This window comes from Ciconia boyciana, chromosome 1 (assembly GCF_034638445.1).
Source record: "Ciconia boyciana chromosome 1, ASM3463844v1, whole genome shotgun sequence".
Taxonomy (NCBI): Eukaryota; Metazoa; Chordata; class Aves; order Ciconiiformes; family Ciconiidae; genus Ciconia; species Ciconia boyciana.
The window spans coordinates 7520831-7541936 of NC_132934.1; the positions used below are offsets into that span (position 1 = coordinate 7520831).

The 21106-nt window shown below is 39.5% G+C and overlaps 1 protein-coding gene across 5 annotated transcripts; it reads left to right on the forward strand.

Annotated features, from left to right (window-relative positions):
- The first annotated feature begins 2709 nt into the window (after nucleotides 1-2709).
- SEC61A2 (SEC61 translocon subunit alpha 2) lies at nucleotides 2710-20528 on the forward strand. 5 transcript variants are annotated; one of them, XM_072857835.1, is made up of 12 exons: nucleotides 2710-2937; nucleotides 4181-4248; nucleotides 8189-8254; nucleotides 10772-10850; nucleotides 14302-14433; nucleotides 14577-14686; nucleotides 15307-15460; nucleotides 16595-16755; nucleotides 17898-18095; nucleotides 18309-18500; nucleotides 18651-18727; nucleotides 19012-19382. In XM_072857835.1, the coding sequence occupies exons 1-12, from the start codon at nucleotides 2931-2933 to the stop codon at nucleotides 19031-19033; spliced, it is 1266 nt and encodes a 421-aa protein (XP_072713936.1). In that variant the 5' UTR covers nucleotides 2710-2930; the 3' UTR covers nucleotides 19034-19382. The 5 variants fall into 5 exon arrangements, with proteins under 5 accessions (XP_072713936.1, XP_072713918.1, XP_072713900.1 ...); XM_072857799.1 differs by lacking the exon at nucleotides 19012-19382 and adding an exon at nucleotides 19422-20528 and having other exon boundaries at nucleotides 2744-2937; XM_072857825.1 differs by lacking the exon at nucleotides 19012-19382 and adding an exon at nucleotides 19422-20528 and having other exon boundaries at nucleotides 2923-2941.
- The last annotated feature ends 578 nt before the right edge of the window (nucleotides 20529-21106 follow it).

The window sequence follows — 21106 nt, forward strand, 5'->3', positions numbered from 1 at the left end:
CCTCCTGTTGGGAGACAGCTATTTCTGCAGTGCTGCTCGGCTAAATGCCTAGTGTTGCTGTGCCATGGAGCCTCCCGGGGATGCTGGGGTAAGGAAGGGAGAGCTTCAACACAGCTCTCCTTCATATCGTTGATGCACGTTGCCTGCAGAACACTGCTCTTTCACAGTAGCTAACAGCTACCGGCAGCAGGACAAAGCACTTGCTGAGTTAGGGGTTAACGCCGTTTCTCCCACCAACTTTGGACGCACACAAGGCTGTTTTCAGTCTGTGTGCCGTGCTCTGCTCTGCATGCAGGCTTGGCTCTCCCTGCATGAGTGCTGGATTCCTTTTGCAAAAAAGCATTTCTGAAAAGAGAAGCAGAAATTGTGAAAGCCCCAGATGAGAGTGCTGCTTGGCAATGGGAGCGAGTTTCCTGTGTGCAGGAAACTTAATTTCAGGGAAGTGCCAGATGAAATGGTATACAAGTTGGGTGAGTGGGTAACAGAGCAGATCCCAGTCCTTAGACAGGAGAATTTTGTGGGTCATTAAAACAAGCAGAAGTGAAGCTTTATGTGCTGTTAGATAGCAAAAAAGCTAACTAGAAAGAGAGGAAGTGTTATGGCACTTGTGCGTCATGGTGTGTGGGCTGAGATGCAGAGGTAATGACAGAAGTTACAGGTGGATGTTCAGGGTTTTCAGAGAGAAGTGCAAGACTGAAAGAAAAAAAGTAAAGACATTGAAGGAATGAGATGTTAGGTTGAGTGGTTATTTAGAGACAGCAGTAAGTCTCGGTGACAGGAAGAAAACACGTGAGGAAAACAAATATTTTAAAACAAGTATTTTAGTAACAGTGATGTTATTTTATATTTTTTTAAAAATCTAGCCTGAATTTTGAAGGCGCAAAGCTTTGAACACAGTAGTATTCACTTGGAATGAGCAAAGAAAACACACTGCATTTTTATTTTTTTACTTCCGTCACTGGGAACCCATTCGTAGGTGACACAGTAGCATTTCTACACCACACCTGGAGTGGTGCATCTGTGTTAGTACGGATCAAAGAAACCTCCTGGAAGTTTTATCAATCACCAAAACACGGGCCAGTGACTTACTGATAGGAAGATTTGCTGGGAGCAAGCGAGCTACCAAGACCTGTAATTTAAGAACTTTGAAGATAAATATGGCTAAAAATCTGAACAAAGTGTAATTACAAGAAACTTCCTGAAGCTTAGCTATTAACCCAGCTATTAATCTGTAGATTATAATCTATGAGTAAAATGCTAGGCCAATTAATTATGGGCATTTGTCAGACTATTCAGGAAACTATAGGTGAAAGTAACTGCCACCAGGTAACTCAGTATTTGTAAAATTATGACTATATAAACGGGAAGAAAAAGCCTTTCTCAGTGATTTCAGATGAGGGAGGCTATTGAATAAAATTCTTTAAAGATACTGTAGCAAGGTCTTGCTTCACAGGATTTCTTCCCAGGGAATAAAATCCAATATACAGATTCAAGGCTGGGGAGGAGCCCTAATCCTTCCCACGTCTCATATTCTTTCTTGGTAACTTAGCCTAAAACAGGAAGAATACAAGCCTATGCATAGGATGAGTTACTCAGAACGACTATTATTTTAAATTTATGATATCTAAATCCTGCAATAAATTCTGATAACCCTCATTTTACAGACCATTGCCTATTGTAACTGAGAGCTCTGAAGAAGGTATGATGCCCGTTTTGGTGATACTGATTCCCAGTCGGTCTCCATTGTCAGGTTCACTTTACCCATGACCTGTGATTTTATCAAGTTACCAAATTACCCGTGAAATTACCACATCCACACATCAATATGGGTGGGTTGGGGTACTAGTAAAACACACCAGTACCAAACCACTAAATCTGTGCTTTTCCAATCGATACTGTAGTCTAACAGTGTAGCCTAACAGGAGCTGGTGGAAGGCCAGGGCTTACATAAAGCTGGTAAGGGGGATTCAGACTGGAAAGCGGAATGTCTAAGCAAGGATTTGGGGGAGCTCCCCCAAATTCCCCAGCTCAAGGGGAGCTCTCCTCGAGCTGGAGACCCCGGCCCAAGCAGAGACCCCTCACTTTTGAGCGTGCGCAGAATATTAAAGTAGCACTGTAGCTTTAAGTTGAAAGAAGAGAAATGTAGACCAATAGAAAACTGCTTTGTGTAATTACTTATGCACAACTAGACTGTATAAATACTGTACCTGTATGGCCGAACTTTGTGCTAGCTTTGTGGAGCTACCACCTAGCACCCACCTCTGTCAGACATGAAATAAAATACCTCTGCCCGGTGTGTACATTGGCGTCTCGCACACCGGATAAACGACCTCACTCTTGTGGGATAACGATACTACTGTATCAACAACATCAGGGAAACCTACTCAAAACCCCTGAGGGCTAAGAGGATACGAGCACGGCTGCGATTGGAAGTGAGGAGGAGATATTTCCCACCTTCCACACAACCCAAAACGAAATCAAAGGCTAAGTTTTGGCGGTGTGAAGGGCGCTGTTCCCGCCCACGGGCAGGCACGGCACTGCCTCAACGACGCCTGAGGGAACAGCCCCCTCGCAGCGCGCAGAGCATTCGGGGAGCGCGGCCGCCACCGGGTCCTTCGCCGTTGTGGCTGTCCGCTGGCAGCCTGATCCGCCCCGTAGCGGCGATTATTCCACCCCCGCCGCGGATCCCCTTCCCCTCCCCTCAGAGGAGGGAGCGGGCCGGCGCTCAGCGGGCCGTTAGCGGGGGCGAGATCGCTTTTCCCCGCCGCCTCGGTAGCGCCGTCCCCTCGGGGCAGGGATAGTCGTCCGGAGCGATGCCTGCGCGCGAGGGGGTGGGGCCCTGCGGCCGGCGTCACGTGACGGCGCCGGCCGGTGGCGGAGGGGAGCGGCGGTGACAGCGGCTGAGGCAGGCGGCCGGCCCCGCCGCCGCCATGGGCAGTGAGTACGGACAGCGCCGTTCCGCGGGCGGGGGAGCGGTCCGGGGAGCAGGCCCGGGCCAGGGGTGCAGCGGCCCTGGGGAGCCGAGTCGCTGCCTGTGTGAGGGGAGGACGTGGCCGGTCGCCGGCCCGGCGGGCTGAGGTGGCGGCGTGCCTGAGGTGCCCGCCGCAGGCAGGCCGGAGAGGCGGCAGCAGCGGGGCACCCTCCCCCCGAGCAGGTTTCCTTGCTGCCGGGCAGAGGGTGAGACGAGTCGCCGCTTGGCACCGCTTTGTGCTGGATTATTTTTTTTTTTCCCCTCCGGCCTTTGTATTTTAACACGGGAGCCGTGCCGCCTTCTGTGGAACAAGATGCATCTTCCGATGAGCTGTCTGAGGGCTTGGAATAAATAAAGGAGCAATATGTCACAGCAAAGTGTAAAAGCAAACATGGCATTCCGACCAAAATGTTACTTAACTTGGCTTGCAGTGTAATAAATGCATTTTCTTTGAAGAGGTACTGATGATTGTTTTCTGTGGCTATCAGAATGTTGTTGGGGCTGGGAATAATGTACAAGTTTTGGAGGACAAATTCCCCACCAAGCACATGTGCTTTGTTTTTTTTTTAATTATTTTTTTTCCAGAAAAAGAGCTCAAACTGTTGAGCTTTTCTGTGTTTTTAAAGGAGAAACTGTAAAGAGAGTTGTATCAAAAGTTAAAATAAAATCCCCCAAAGTTCTGATCAGAATAAGTGTTGCAGTGATTTAAATTACGATTTCTAAACACATTTTAGCGATTGAATTATTTTTTTCAGCTAAATGCTTCTGTAAAACACAAGATACTAATCTCTACATGGATACTTTTTGATGTCAGTATCCTTTGCTTCTGTGTTTAACTAGCACAGACTGATACTAGGTCATTTATTTTTAGATGGAATACAATTTAGTTCACTTCTGGTGATACATACAGTGCTGCTTCTCATCCAAAATTATTCCAGCTGTGGAAAAAAGGATAGGCCAAATCTGGTTAGAACAAGAATTCCCTTTCACATTTTTGCCCTGCTTTCAACTGTTTTAAGAAGACAGCACTAGTTTTCAGACATTGAATCAGAATGTGTGTTGATGAAATAATTCACTTATAAAGTGTTACTTACACTTTATTTTTTCCCCTAGAAGTTAAATAAAGTTGTATGAAGTTTTATAAATTCATAAAGGTTCATTAATGTATTTTTTTCTCTTCTTTTGTGTATGTTTGTTTTTCTGGAACAGTAAAATTTTTAGAGGTTATTAAGCCATTCTGTGCAGTGTTACCTGAAATCCAGAAACCGGAAAGAAAAGTAAGTGCCACATTATATTCTTACTTTTATTGGCTCAAAGATAGGAGAATATTGTGATATTCAAGTCCACACTCCAATATAAATACAGACAGTGGGCCCTAAAGTAGGATGTATTCTTTGGAGGAGGGGGAGTCCATGTTAGGGTAAAAGACTACATGATGATGAATTCTTAGCAACCTTCTGATAAGTTGTTCCACTTGGTAATTATGCTAACTAATATTTTTTTAAAAGTCTCATCTTTAAACTAAGTTTATTTCATTTCAGCTCCATATGATTAGATCTATTTTAATATACTAGAACAGAGTTTTCAAGCTTTTTTTCCCCTGTGGATACCGCTGTTGTCTTTGAGTACTGGTCACAACTCTGGAGTTGTGAGCTACCACCTTCGCTTATGTATTACTTTGAGAAGCCTTGCGCTGTAATTCAGGAATCACAAAGTTAGTTATTCCTTTCCCACAAAATATTTTCTACTCTCATAGCTGTGATTCATCTTGATGAAGTCAGAAAGTGATCTGTGATATAGTTCAGATAATTGCTTCCTGTTCACCTACTGGATGTCACACTTTTCTTTGTTCTGAAATCAATGAACTGAGTTCATTTACAGCTGATCTCTGTATTTCCTTAGCCCTAGAAGCTCCTGTTTCTCAGCACGTTTTCTAGATTAGAATTAGTTAATTTCTACAGATCAGAAAGAGACCTGCCTTGTCAAAAACACGAAACCCCCTGGTTTTTACTTCCAAAACTCAAGCAGGTACATGTCATCTAGGTGACAAAGGTTCTAATTAGAGTAATAAATTTACCTAATATGCATTGTCATGACTGGCATGAAAATTCCTTAAGAGCTAAATGTTGGTTTTTATATTCTTAAAAGGAAGTAGCTGGGAACATGACACCAGCGTAGCTGGGAACATGACACCATCCAAGAGAATCCTCTTTTGTTGATGAGAGATTCCCCAAGGTTAGGGCTGGATGCAGAGATGTTTGTGCCAGTAACCATAGCCGAGCCTGCTGGATTGAATGGAGAAGATACAGTAAAAACTGCTGATTATTCCCCTCTGGAATTGATTTTTTAAAAAGATTGGGATTTGTCTCCTGGCTCTTTGCTCTATCTATCTTTCCTTGTTGCTTTCCAGTATCTTTCCCTCTTGCGACAGGTTTCCAAACAAATTATTTAGGTCAGACAAAGGTGTCTTCAGAGCAGGAATTTCCAGAGCCAGACCCTGTGCTAGGATTTGGATGCACCAGATCTGGGTGGAAGATACCCATCTTTGTTTCTGCAGCAGTGAACCTTAGTGCAATCTTCTGGTGCTGATTTATGGCATATCTGTGATTAGTTGGTCACATCCATCCCATCTGTGTCTAATGAAGTGGATGGGAAGAGGAAGCTAAGACAAATCTATAGATAGTGATGTTTCTGTAAAGCTCGTAACAGTTGTGATTTTCTTGGTTTTTTTCCTCCTCCCTTTCTATTTGCCAGAGAGGAAGAGGGGGCTTGATCTGCCCATGTCCTCCATCAGCAGATGAAGGATGCCCAGAGGGGTGTCGAGATTCCTGTCCTCACTATTTGGATCACTTTGTCTTTATTACTATCTAGGTCGCTGTCTAGGCCATGACTGCCAGTAGCCAGCTTTGTACAAATTTGAAGTGAAAATATAATTGGGAACATCTTTCCTAGACTGAAGAGCCCTTTGACCATTTTAAGTTATGTTCCTTGCTTGTGTGTAGTCTACCAAGTGACCTAGGTCATTCTATATAGCTGTAATTCTTTGTTATTTATTGTTTTATTGCAAGCTGTCACTGGCAGACATCATCAGTGGGTTGGTTAAGGTCAGGACAAGAAATGAAGACAACAAAATAGAAAAAGAAATCTATTTTCTCTAAACTTGTATTGATTGTTAAGTGAAGATGAAGTTTTGATTCAGTTGGGCTGTCATTGAATCATTTTGCCGTTATTGTTGATAAGGGAGGTGGGCTTTTTCTGTCACTAGGGTGTGTTGCTTTTGTGTTCTGGCCAACTTGATTAATCCAAGCAGTGCTACTTTTTGTAGTTAGTAGTATCGGTTCATATTTTCCTCATGCACAGGTTTTTCAAAGTAGAACACACTGTTCAGAACACCAAGAAGATGATGTTTAAGTCCCTTCATTTTCACAAGTTTTAAGAAAAATGTCAAAGGAATAAAATGTCCAATTGAATCTGATCAGATGATGAAATGCACTGTTCCTGTGCTTGTTATCATTTGTGGCTGGAATATTTTGGTAGCAGTCTATATTTTGCTGTTCCTGGCATATGGATTTGGATGCCTCCTTTCTCTTTTTTTGTCTTTTTGAATCATAGAGACTGTTTTCCTTGTGAATACTTGTGATTTGGGCAATGCAGAATTTCTCTAATGCTCATATTCACCATAGTTACAGAGAGAGCCAGAGGAGTTGTAGAGCTTGACTGATACCTCAGAAGCTAAGGTTAACTGTTGGGCTGCAGAGATAATTTGGTTAAGCATTTTTCTTTTTAGAAGTCTGTACTTAAAATCTGAATTGTAGAATTCAAACAGCACTTGGTAAAGTGGGTCAGCACTGCATAAAGTCTAACACAAGATAGTGGTTAGATTTATTTGCTGCTGTCACTATTTTTCTTTTAACTTTGTACTGTAAATATTTTTAGCATCTGGCCTCTTTTAAAACAATGAGGCAGTAAATAAATTAAATTACTGGGATTATTTTGCTTCTGAGTAAGTGCATGATTTCACTTTTAAAGACATAGACTACTTCTGGGTTTTCTTTTGCTTGAGAAGCTGTGCTGCTGCGTCGGTTTGTAGTTTCTCATTTGTGGGTGTTCAGTACCTATAAAACCAGGCACTAATCCTTTTTCTTGTTACTTCTCTACAGGCAGATACAATGATTGGAGGCAGAAAGCTAGTATTTCTGCTGTATCTATCTTACATGTTAGTTCATGTCACGTTTTAGTAGCTGCTGTACTCTTCCCTACAGTGAACACACTTATCCTAATGTTTACAGTCCATGGAGGAGAGGTGGGAACTTGAACATAACACTGCATCTTAGCTCTCTCTGGTCTCTTCAAGTGCGTGTCTTTCTATCTCATGCTTTGAGTAATCCTCTGATTCAAACTTAAATCTTGTGATTCTTCTCTTCTTAAACCTGGCACTAATTACAGTTGCCTCAAATGTTGTGACCCTGAGATTCTCTTCAATGTATTAGTGACTAATGATTGTTGATCTGACATTCTTTTTAAAGTAATTGATATACATTGATACAAGATACATTGATATAAATATTGATATAAATATTTTGGAGGGGAAAAAAGAGTCTTCAAAAATTATTTTGTGGTCTGTGTCCATGAACATAATGGTGAATTTAAGCTTCCTCTAACACCCTTTGAAGAACTTAATTCTAAATATTTTTAATTGCTGTCCAAAACTCATGGTTCTTACTGTTTTTATCACTTGTCTTCACAGCAGTTAGATCTCTTTAAAAACTTTATAGTGCTTTAGTTTAATAACTTTCCAGCCTTACAAAACAGTGCCTCCAATCTGTTGAAGCCTAGAGCACTAATCACCGCTAAGTTTTTTGCATTAATCTTTCATGTTTGTTCTGGTATGTCCGTGTTTTTAGCTATACTGTTGCTTTTTTGTAAATACCCACTATATTAGCATACTATATGTAAAATATATTCTACTGACTGAATGTCAGCTACGCTGTCTGCCAGATACCATATAAGTTTTCTTTGACTACACAGAAGCCCATGACTGACTGTCTCTCTCAAATCTGAAATCATATTAAAAATAAATTCTAATGAGAAATTATGCCTTCTGGTTTGATATCTTTGCATTTAATTCTGAATGATACAGCATTTAGTACTAATGTGAGAGTACAGTGAAAATTCTACGTACAATGGACACATTAATCGCTACGATCTGTTCTGTAGATCCAGTTCAGAGAGAAGGTACTATGGACGGCTATCACGCTCTTCATTTTCTTAGTATGCTGCCAGGTAGGTATTGATGTTTTTTGTGTTTCAGAAAATGTGCATTCTGTACATCTAAACCAGAATGGTAAAAGTATGAGATGTTCTTGTTTCATGTTGACCTACCAGTTTCAGATGTGTGTTTTTATGGTTAAGTGTTTAAAGTTCAGTTAAAGAAATCTGATTCTCTGAAATAGTCTTTATTATTGATTGTATATGTTTTCAGAAACTAATGCTTTCTCTTTAGTCTAAAATACATAATGTTTTTTCTTGTCATATGAAAGGTCCTATCAAATTGATTTGAGCCGGCAGTGTGCCCAGGTGGCCAAGAAAGCCAACAGCATCCTGGCTTGTATCAGAAATAATCTGGCCAGCAGGACTAGGGAAGTGATCGTCCCCCTGTACTCGGCACTAGTAAGGCCGCACCTTGAATACTGTGTTCAGTTTTGGGCCCCTCACTACAAGAAAGACATGGAGGTGCTGGAGCATGTCCAGAGAAGGGCAACGAAGCTGGTGAAGGGTCTAGAGCACAAGTCTGATGAGGAGTGGCTGAGGGAACTGGGGTTGTTTAGGCTGGAGAAAAGGAGGCTCAGGGGAGACCTTATCGCTCTCTAGAACTACCTGAAAGGAGGTTGTAGAGAGGTGGGGGTCGGTCTCTTCTCCCAGGTAACAAGTGATAGGATGAGAGAAATTGGCCTCAAGTTGTGCCAGGGGAGGTTTAGACTGGATATTAGGAAATTTTACTTCACCAAAAGGGTTGTCCAGCATTGGAACAGGCTGGCCAGGGAAGTGGTTGAGTCACCATCCCTGGAGGTATTTAAAAGACGTTTGGATGAGGTGCTTAGGGACATGGTATAGTGGTGGTCTTGGTAGTGTTAGGTTTACGGTTGGACGATGATCTTAAAGGTCTTTTCCAACCTGAACAATTCTGTGATTCTGTGAAATGATGATACTGGCTGCAGGGTAAACAGCTAAGCTAATTATTCCTTGAGTAGTCTGAACAAACGGAGCAATATTATGCATTCTTTACCCTCTGTTTGTAGATAAATCTAAATTTTAGCAGGAACAAGTTTGAAAGTGAAATAAAGTGACTGTTTTTACCTGATTTCTCTTGAACAAGCTGATGGGTTGTAAAGATTGCAGAAAATTGCTTTTCTGAGGTGTTTAAGTTGACATTCAGAACTTTTTTTTTTGTGAATATACTGGCAAAGATGTTAGCTAAAACACAAAACACCGGTCTTTGTAAACATTTATGTGATCTTTTTTACTGACAGCTGCAGGAGTTCCTAGAGTCTGTACCTGGGTTGTAAACAGATAGTGGTGTTTGGTTTTTTTTTTCAAAGAATACTTAGATATTGCAGAAAATGAGAATCCATGTATTACTTGATACATATTTTTTAGAACTTTTAGACCTCTTACAACACTTAAAATGAACCATACATCTTCAGAATCAGGCTTTTTAGGTTATATTTATTAACTTACCCATTCCAGGCTCTGGAGCAGTAGTTCAATAATTTGTGTTTACAATGGTGAAGGACTGTTGAAAGGCTAAAACCCAGCTCTTGTACCTACCTGTTTTTTTGGAAGGAGGAGGTGGGAATGATACTAGAGCTAGAAGAACATGTAGTTTTGTGTGTTTCCTAGCTGCTGGATATATGCATAATTAAGATTTTGAATCTATACAAAAGATTATAGTAGTTGAATAGGAAATCGGATGGTGCAGACTAGAGTTTTCAGGAATTAATCTGTAAGATTGCCTGGATTCCTCGTCTACTTTCTTTGTGATTAAGAAGAGTTTCAAAGAGCTCAAAATCCCTCAGTATTGATGTATAGAACGTTGGAGGGTTTGTATAAACTTGGCTAACTTTAACAGTTCCATATGGGATATTTTAAAACATATTCCCAGCTGTAGAATTTGAATACTTAAACTTGCTGGAGGAAGATATTGATGTAGTAGTTTATGCTGTATCCTTAATTTGTACTGAAAAGAAATTCTGTTTAGGACCGTTCAAAAAAAATAAAAAACCTGCTTTCTTCTGTCTTCTCAAAGGTGTTTTGCTACAGTTTTCTTTCTCTTTTTTTAAATTCAAAATTCCTGCAAAAATTTTGGTGAAATAAGTAATGGAATATCATCTAATGTCTTTTTTTGTTCTGTTAATGATTTGTGGTGGCTAACCTATTTCTTTTATGCTTTTTCTGTTCTTTTGGGGGGTTGTAGTACTACGGAACTGCATATGTCAGCATTTATGTCTCCAGCTTCAGTAATCTGGTTTATGTGCATTGAGTCTTCTTTCTAGGGGTTTCTGCTTTTTCCTGTAGAAGGGTCTTAGTTTACATAGTGTAGTCCTCTGAGTCATACCCCAGTTGGAGGATTAAAATAGATGGTGTCAGTATCTCTGTTATTGTATGCTCTGGTTTAATTTTTAAAAAGTTGGAATAAATTATATTAAACAGTATAGCAGTTGAATCATTACACATTAAGATTTTTGGATTAATGCAGGCTTTCTTTGTATATCTGTTTAATACCACTGTGCACTTTGACAGATACCTTTGTTTGGAATCATGTCATCAGATTCTGCAGATCCGTTCTATTGGATGCGAGTCATTCTTGCGTCAAACAGAGGTGAGTAGATTATTCCTTTCTCTGTTTTGTAGCGGTATAAACAGACCAGGAGAAAAACGGTTGGCTGTTAAATTTCATACAACCCAGATGTCATGTTGAAACACTTCGTAAAGTTCTTAACACAGATGTAATTAAAATTCACTGATACTCGAGGAATACTTCATCTTAGGAATGGGGTTTATTTTGACGTGCAGATGAGATTAATCTTGATTCTCAAGTTTTGGGATGATTCTGTTTTGAATTGTAGAGCAGTCTCTTTCTTATTAATATATGGGACAGGGAATCTTCTGCCCCACCACTTAAAAGCAGCACTAATGTGCAGTATGAGAGTGTTGACTAGAAAATACCTTATGTGTGCAAGTCAGTTACGCCTCGTAATACTTTGGCAACATTATGGGTGAGTAATTTTATAGGTGGGAAAGCTAAGGGCAGAGATGATTAGGCTTATAGTTTAGCAAAGACGAACTAACTTATTTTAGAATAGAGAAGTGGATCCCAACCAAATGTATAAGAAGACTTAAACTAATGCTAGAAGTCTAAAACTTAAGATGGGTGACCTGGCATGCATGACACTAAATGAGGACACTGACCTCATCTGTATCATGGAAAATTGTCTAGAAGTAAGAAAATCAGTGGAACCCTCTAATGTGAAGGTAGAAATTATTTAGGAATGGCAAATTTTGTCACACCAGTGAAGATAATAAATTAAGGTAAATAAGTTAGCTGTTTCAAACTCTACTGCAGAATGTGCATATAAAAACTCTGTCTCACTAGCAGTGTGTAACAATATGCTAAATATGCTATCCACTAGCCAGACAGAATGGTAACAGTGGCCAAGAAAAGACTAGAGAGACTGTAAAGGCAACAAAAAGCCTGAGTGGGAAAGTTAATTCATGCCTAAGTCAACTGACTAGATGTCATTGGAGGATGTGAGGTAAAGACTAAAGTTTTTGACATCCTGATTTTCTTGCTGTTGGAGCAGTAGAGGTTTCCATGACATATGACATGATATTTAACATGTACTGAACAGTGTGTAGACTGTAGGATGCAAGTATGAAAGAACCACATTATAATAATGACTTTAATGCTTTCACATTTTACATTTTGGTAGCAGGGAAAACACTAAAAAAAAAAATAAAAAGAAAAAAATAATTGGGCAATAATGCTTAAAATTTTTAAAAATTAGAACTGAAATGAGGACTCTAGTAGTTAGGCAGAAATGAAAAGAAGACTCCAGACAATAGGGGAGGTGCACAAAACCCTTTTGTTAAATTCAGATTACTTATTAAAGGCTCTTCAGGAAATTAAGCTATTGCAGGATAAAAGGGAAGACCTAATGGCTTAAGAACTGGTTGAAAAGATCAGAAGAAATGTCTGTACAAATCTGTAAGGTGCCACAAATTGAATACTGCATGCAGTTCTAATCTATGTGCCACAAAGGATATAGTGGAACTAAAAAAACCACTCAGGAAAAGGCACCAGGGAGAATCTAAGGTAGATATTAATCTATAGAAAGAGATCCTAAAAAATAAAGATTCTTTGCCGTGAAACATGCATATCCCAAATGTCTTCTAAGTCTTCATCTCTGGAAAAAAAGTGGGTAGGGAATGGATAGTCACTTTTTCCTTACACTGTAAGAGGGAAGGGGCAGCCAATGGTATTATTAAGCAGCACGTGTAACTCAAAGTTTCTGAATAAATTACTGGCAGAAGTTGCCAGAAGCAGTTTCTGAGTAAATGACTGATACATGGGAAAAGGGAAATACAGAATGAGTCTTCCCCCAAAGGGGAAGGGGCCCCTTTCAGAGATGGAATGTGAGGATAGATAAGCTTCTAGGCTGATAGGCTATGGATATACTGTTTCTACTTCTTTTCATCTTCCATATGACCTTACAGACCATGCTTCCCCTGTCACTGGTCCTTGTTGAGACTTTACAAGTCTGCAGTGGCTAAATAGTTTTTTATTAATAATTTTCTTGGTAATTTTATGATGGAACACCACTGTACTACATGTGAGAGCAGAGGTCCACTTAAATGTACAGAATTGAAAAGAATTGTGAGCTGATTCTCTTTTGAATCTCCCTGGTGGATATTGTGACTTAATATCAGAAAAAAATGTGCATTATTTATGTCCCTTGAGTGACCATGTAAAAGATGGTGATGAAGTAATTTGATCTGGCTTAATTGAATATTAAACTTGTAAAATGTGTCCTTACCTAAACCTTACCCTTTAAGTTTCCAGCTTGGGAAATGTGGAAAGTTTTATCACTTGGTAGTTCTGGTTTCTTAATTTTCATCCAAATTTTCAACGTTTTGTTTCTTTAAGCTTTCAGCATCTTCAGATAGGAGAAAATTTTCTGGTATTAGCTGAAGGACAAATTAAATTTCAAAAAGTAATCTCTTTATAATGCTGTTGCTCCAAAAAGATGATGTGGAAGAATGTTTCTGTATTGAGATGGGAGAGTATATTGTATAGGCAAGAGGTGGGCTATTTTCCTGAGTCTAATTGCTTTGTGTACATTCAGTTCTGCTCCCATACTGCATTATAATATAAGTCAAGCAGGTATCAGTATTTGTGCAAGACCTTGCCGAGAATATTTCTAAATCAGAGTATCAGGTGGTAGTTCTGGTGTTGCAGGTGCATCAGCCTGAGGATGCAAGCAAAGTGAGTGGTGCCCCAGTTTTTATTACACCAGATGAAATGATTGGGAGGGAAAACCAGGCAGGTTTTCTGGAATATACTCTTATGTGCTGCAGCAGTAGTGTTTTATGAAGTTACATCGCTCTGTTCGAGTTGTATACAGTTGGAAGTTGATACCTCGGTGACACTGCACCAGTAGGTGAATTGGCAGTGTAGAGCATCTTAATGGTATGTGTTTGTTTTGTTAAGAACTAGTTTAATCCTAAACTTCTGTGCTCTTAACTAGAGTCAGTGATTCCAAGAGTGGCGTTACCGGTCACTGTGGATCTGCAGCATCTTTCTTGTGGTCTTCAGAATTAAACTTTTGGAAAATGTGACAGTTGAAGCACTGTCAGAGTAAACAACCAGGGAGAAGATGCTTTCCAGTGAAAGGTTCCTTGATATGATATGCCAAAAAGCTGAGCTTCAGTCTGCATTGACCTTTAGTCAATTTAGTCAGACAATTTAGTGCAGACAATTTAGTCAATGCTAACCATGTTAGCATGGTTTCACAAAAATATTTGAAGTGAAAAGCTACATAGGTTTCTCATGCTGCCTTCAAAATTACAGATTTTGACACAGCAGCCTTCTTTTGTGAGGAGATAATGGTCTTTGTTTTGATCATATCTGTGCTGGAATATACATGTTTGAAGCATTATGATAAATGTTCCTTATAGGTCAGAAACCTTTCAACAGACCTAATATCCTAAGAGTATAATTCTTTAGGAGAGATGCTTGAATGGCAATTGTATTAATTTTTCTTCCTGTTCAGGTACTTTGATGGAATTAGGTATCTCACCCATTGTGACATCTGGTTTGATCATGCAGCTGCTAGCTGGAGCGAAGATCATCGAAGTTGGTGATACTCCAAAAGACAGAGCCTTGTTCAATGGAGCTCAGAAATGTAAGCACTGTTCTGATTAAAATTAATAAGCATATTTTTATTCTTGGGAAAGCAGCCTGCCTAAGTGATACTAGATGTGAGATTTCTTTGGTAGGTGATTTCAGCAGATTTTTTTAAAGGATTTGCTTTCTCTCTTGTTTTAGTATTTGGGATGATTATTACCATTGGGCAAGCCATTGTGTATGTTATGACTGGAATGTATGGAGATCCTGCTGAAATGGGTGCTGGAATTTGTCTTCTTATTATAATTCAGGTTTGTAATGAGCTATTTCGTGTGTAACTGAGACTGGTTAGATACAGTGTAGCTGGAAGGAAAAATCTTTCTATGTCTGGTTGCCATTTATTTATTCATTTTTAATGCTATAAAGCATCATCCTTTGTATCTGTCTGTCTATATATGAGAAATTCAAAATATTCCATAAAGGAGGAGAAAGCTGGGATAGTTAATATACCAAAATGTTTCTGATAGGAGTGGCTGTTTGATTCAAAATACAGGAATCAGTAGAGATTGAAAGCAGTAGCTGCTGTTCAGTACCATGGAGGACTTCTCACTAATTGGCACAGACGCAGCTTTGAGACATTATCCTGTAGAGCAAAGCAGGAAATGCACAAACTTGAACACTTTTTTGAAAAAAGTGCTTACTGAGTAATCTGTTTGCTAGCGTCAGTGTTGAAAAGTCACAGAGATCGTTGCCAGGTGAGATGCACAGGCATTTGTACGTGAGAGGGCAAAAATACTGCATGAATGATATTTAGATTAAAAACATAATGATCACTCTCCAACGTGATGAAAATCCCAAAGCAGGGAATTAATACATAATTCTTGACTTGATTTATTCTTGTTTCTGCTCAGTTCTGTTTCTTTCCCCACAGCTGTTTGTTGCTGGTTTGATTGTGTTGCTGTTAGATGAGTTGCTACAGAAAGGCTATGGCTTGGGGTCTGGTATTTCCCTGTTTATTGCTACCAATATCTGTGAAACCATTGTCTGGAAGGCTTTCAGTCCCACTACCATCAACACTGGCAGAGGTATGTGTGCGATTACAATTAGTTACAATGTGTTTCAGTGCAGAACAGAGCAGATCAGATCAGAGGAACCTGATCTAGTTAAAGATGTCCCTGCTCTTGCAGAGGGGTTGGACTAGATGACCTGTAGAGGTCCCTTCCAATCCAAAGCATTCTATGATTCTATGGTGATTCAGTGGATGTATACTATACATAAACTATCGGATGTTTATCGGATAGATATTTAAAAAAAAGTTTTAATGCGTGATGATGAACTTCTAAAGTCAATTTTCTAACATTGAAGATAAAAATGTTGTCTGACTTCCATGAAGATTAATAACCTACAAGTTTGCCTTTGCTGATTTGAATTGTAGTAGTTAAAATGGGACTTGAAGCCCCTTGAGTGAAGATTTTTGGATTTCCAAACTGAAATAGTCTTGTTTTAGCATCATTTAATCAATAGAAATAGAGAAGATAAGAAATTCTATACGTTCAGAGGAGTTGTTTATGATCCAACTGCTGTTGGTGGCTATAGGATACTTCTATAGTTGGTGCCTCCACATTACTTTAAGCTGGTTTGATTCTTCAGAGACTACCAGCTTCATTCCTCAGCCAGTCTTTGACATCTGGTTGTCCTGAGACCCTGGAAATACCAAGTTAAGATACAGCCTGTTTGCATCAAGAAGTTAACTAGTTCAATGTGTACATTTGAAATCCTGACCCATGGTTTTAGTTTGCTTTCATTTTCACCTGATTTTTAGTAGTTCTGGCTATTGCATTTCATTACTGCTTTTCTGAAGCTATTTTTCTCCTCGTTTATTGTTTCTTCCTTCCAACCATCCTCCTGCCCCCAGAAAAGAAAGAAAGAGAGTATTCTTTCATGTGTGTGACTTGTTTTTTGGGGGGTTTTGGGGAGTTTTTTTGGTTGTGTTTTTTTTTCTTTTTTAACCAGGAATAATGTTTTGGTAGATTATTCTACATTCTAGAAGCTAAAACAGAATCCTGTATTGTGATAATATTTGTTGTAACAGGATTTATGTCCTATCGTATCTGATTTTAATTGTGTTATTCCTAAAATTTCTGAAATAAAGATTACTATTTTTTAAAATATTTCTAATTTACAGATTAAAATTTCTTTTACTTTTTCGCTTCGTGCAGGAACAGAGTTTGAGGGTGCTGTGATTGCATTATTTCATCTTCTGGCTACACGAACCGACAAAGTCCGGGCTTTGCGGGAGGCTTTTTACCGACAGAATTTGCCCAATCTCATGAATCTGATTGCTACAGTATTTGTATTTGCTGTAGTCATATATTTTCAGGTAAAATGAGAAATTCCTCATAGTAGCTTTGCAACTGCATAGGTAGAAGCGCACGGACCCTAGACACTGCAGTCATTGGGAAAAAATGCAAAAGTCAAACTAGAGTAACTGAAGTATCTTAGCTTTGAGTAAGAAACTCTTTTTATTTCAATATTGTTATTTCAGTAACATACCTCTGTGACAGTACAGCTGTTAAATTTTATAGCCAGGCGTACTTGTACTCAGACAGTGATGTAATCTCACATTCCATTAAATGCGATACACACTATGAGAGTATTTTTACTAAAAATGGATTCTGGAACTGCAGTGGTTGTAATATACTTTTAAGTATATTACAATAATATACTTGTAATATAAGTATTACAGTAATACAAGTATATTAAATAATATACTTGATATTCATAGCTGACTTAGAAGAATACCTTTGGAAAGAGCTAAAGAACCTTGCTTCTTTGGGGTATGCATAATACAGATTTGTTCTAGAAAACAACCATGTAATTAATGCATAGCTTACTGGTTTTTCCCTCATTTTCTTGAAATAGTTAGCTAGTATTTCTTTTTAAATGTAAATATTTACTAAAATGGACACTAAAGGAGATCCATATGGTGATTTTTTTTCTTTTTTTTGTGTGTATGTGTGTCTAAAATGTGATTCTTTTTTTGTTTGTTTGTTTGGGTTTTTTTTTAAGCTGTTGAGTCAGAGTGCTGGCAAAAAAAATGAACTATCTGGTTTTCAAATCCACGTGGCTTTTCTTGGGTCTACTCAGATAGGAGCCTGCCCCAGAAAACAGGAGGCTGGGCTTACCACGCAAAAGTCTGCTGTTAACTGGCTAGTTAAGTTAAAAGCCATTAAAGGCTTTTATCAAACCCTATTCTATAAAGTGTAACTTAAAGGAATATCATTTAGCAGATGAGAGAGAATGTTTATGTAAAAAGAATGTAATACAACCAAGCAGTAACACTTATAAACCCTTAAAATTTGTAATCCAGACTGCAACAGAAAGCCTTTGGGTTTTACTGTCTCAGCCCTTGCGCTCCTTGTTTATCTAGCATGAGCTCTATGGTCAGGAATAGCTTTAGGTGTACTAGGAATGCCTTCTGTCTTGGAAATAAACTTGGTGCATTTGTGTTCTTTCCTGTAGGGATTTCGTGTTGATTTACCCATCAAGTCTGCACGATATCGTGGACAGTACAGTAGCTATCCTATCAAGCTCTTTTACACCTCCAACATTCCCATCATTCTGCAGTCTGCCTTAGTTTCGAACCTCTATGTTATTTCCCAGATGTTGTCTGTTCGTTTTAGTGGCAACTTCTTGGTGAACTTACTAGGACAGTGGGCAGTAAGTATTTTACTGTTTTTTAAACTGCATAAAATGATATGTATATATTACTTCATTGTGAAACTTTGGTATTTAAGCAGAAAACTGGAAGACTTACTTTTAAACATTTGTCTATAAAAGCTGTTTTAAACATTGAAGAGGAATTCCTCTATAAATACAGGGTAGGAATGTCTGTGAGAAATACTTAATGGCCTTTTTCTTCCCCTCTCGTAGGATGTCAGTGGCGGTGGCCCTGCTCGCTCTTATCCTGTTGGTGGCCTGTGCTACTACTTGTCCCCTCCGGAATCCATGGGTGCAATATTTGAGGATCCTGTCCATGTAATAGTTTATATAATATTTATGTTGGGATCCTGTGCGTTCTTCTCAAAGACTTGGATTGAGGTGTCTGGGTCATCAGCGAAAGATGTAGGTGTTCTGATAAACGTGCCTAAATGTTTTCAAACACTGCCTCTAATTTAGAGCTGACTAGCTACTAACTGATCAGTTATTACTCTGACTAAATATCAGGTGACTATGAAACATGGCAACAGTTTAATAAAATTACGTTTTTTGCAGGTTGCCAAGCAACTCAAAGAACAGCAAATGGTGATGAGAGGCCACAGGGATACTTCAATGGTTCACGAGCTTAACAGGTAGGGAAAGGCTGACTTCCAGCGGTGCTGCTGGCCTGGGTGGTTAGGAGTGCTGGGGAGGTGTCAACTAGAGCAGATGTTCTTGGAAAAATCTGAGACCTGCTCCCACTGCAGATGTCAAGATTCTTCCCATTCAGCTGTTGCCTTTCATAGCAACGCAGAAGATGTTTATAGCAGTAGGTGAGAGATTAACCTGCAGTGTCTTCTGTTTAAGTGGCATAAGGAGGGAATTTGGGTTGAATCTCTTCCACGTTTGTAAAAGGAAGATACCTTGATTTTTACAGGTGTTTAATTTGCCATTCCTGAACTAAGATGACACTACAAAAGCGGTATTTTATGCAGTATGGCAAAGCCTGCAGATCTATATGGAAAGGTAGATTTATCCCTACGTATTTAAGTCAAAGCAGTTATTCTTGGTCCTGTGGAAGTTACATAGCATGCACACATATAAAATAGTTACACTTTTAATTGAAAAGCTTTGCCAGTGTTCAGTTACTTGCACAGCTTTCCTGTCAGTGAATATTTAGTTTCTACTTGGTGCAAATACGGAAGATAGCAAGAGCTAATGGCAGAGTTGCGTTTGCACCACTAGATTTGTTGCTCAGTGTTCCAGTTAGTTGTTTTGGTAGATGTATTGTTAGAATCCTTGGATGAAACTTCATGATTATGAATACTTTTTTCTCCATTGGTACAGGTATATCCCCACAGCAGCTGCCTTTGGTGGTTTGTGCATTGGTGCCCTTTCCGTATTGGCTGACTTTCTAGGAGCCATTGGGTCCGGCACTGGCATTCTGCTTGCGGTCACTATTATTTATCAGTATTTTGAAATATTTGTAAAAGAACAGGCTGAAGTTGGAGGAGTAGGTGCGTTATTTTTCTAGATGTCCAAATATTTCATGGTTTGTGTGAAAGGGAAGGTATTTTGACAACATGCGTCACTTAGTCCAATAACGCTATTTTCTTTTTACTCGTTTTAAAGTGCTACGTGTCCCATTACTGTAATGGGCATTGAGCAATGCCTGTGTGCAGCGTTAGTACCAGCTGCCTTAAGAATAAAGTTTACATTATCTTGTTTAAGTATTATCTAGTGTCGCCTGTAATGCTGGAAACCAATTCATCTACCTTGCTGTTCAAACACTACAGTGAGATGGCAAAATGTATCAGTTTGAGATCGGTAAATATTTTTGCACACAGCATTAAAATATTACATTTATTTCCCTGTCCTTAATAGGAAAAAAAGAAAATAAAATCTGAGTTCAGATTGCCACGTGCCAGTATTCTTGACAAAATTTATTTGTAGCCTGTATTTTACATGAATTTTTTTATACTTTTTTAACTTGCATTTCCCCATCATTGAACTTGGCACTCCTCCTTCCTTTGTGGTGTCTCCACCCGGGCACCTTTCTCTTAGCTCCTAGGGTGGACAAGCAAACATTTTACCGGAGACTGATACTCATCTCACCTGTGAACTGGTTCTGTGGTGGATTTGCTGCATCGCTGCACCTAGGGCACTAGGTTTCTTGCCCTGGGCCTCCTGTGAGACAGCAGGGTAGCTGCTGTCGTGCTAGCAAGTCAGCCCAGTAGTTTTGTTTAAACATGTACTTGTGAAAACGGTGCCACTGAGACTTCATGTCCACTTTGCTTTTGTGAGTCTAAAGAACAAGGCCTGGTTCCTAAAGCAGTGTTCATAGAAGGGACGGGGGGGAACGAGGAGTTCCTGCTGAAATGTATTTATGTTGTCGCACTTTACGGTGGCAGTGTAACAACTGTAAACGTTAGACAATAAACTTATTTAATTAAGCTCTCTCCTGTGCCTTATCTGTGCAAGATGTAATTCATACACAGTTTTTGATCGTTTCTAACATGCTTTGTTAGTGTTGTGGTTTAACCTCAGCCAGCAACTAAGCACCACACAGCTGCTCGCTTACTCTCCCCTGGTGGGATGGGGGAGAGAATTGGAAGGGTAAAAGTGAGAAAACTCATGGGTTGAGATAAAGACAGTTTAATAGGGAAAGCAAAAGCCGCGCATGCAAGCAAAGCAAAACAAGCTTTTGTCCCAGCTGCACTTCTTGTGCACCCCCTGCCTGCCCGCTGGTGGGGTGGGGTGAGAAGCAGAAAAGGCCTTGACTCTGTGTAAGCACTGCTCAGCAGTAACGAAAACATCCCTGTGTTATCAACACTGTTTCCAGCACAAATCCAAAACAGAGCCCAATACTAGCTTCAATGAAGAAAATTAACTGTCCCAGCCAAAACCAGCACAGTTAGTGAGGTAGGTCTGGAAGGCTCCTCTTTTTATCTGTATCCTTTCTAGAATATAATTCTGATCAGTTTTTAGCAGCCTTCATTAAAAAACAAATGTCATGATTCCTCCCCTTAAAT

Bases quoted from the DNA above. Each gene is read 5' to 3' on its own strand.
- SEC61A2 (XM_072857799.1), top strand. The intron at 8,255-10,771 runs GTAGGTATTGAT...GCACTTTGACAG, and splicing joins TTTTCTTAGTATGCTGCCAG to ATACCTTTGTTTGGAATCAT. The intron at 18,728-19,421 runs GTAGGGAAAGGC...CCATTGGTACAG, and splicing joins ATGGTTCACGAGCTTAACAG to GTATATCCCCACAGCAGCTG.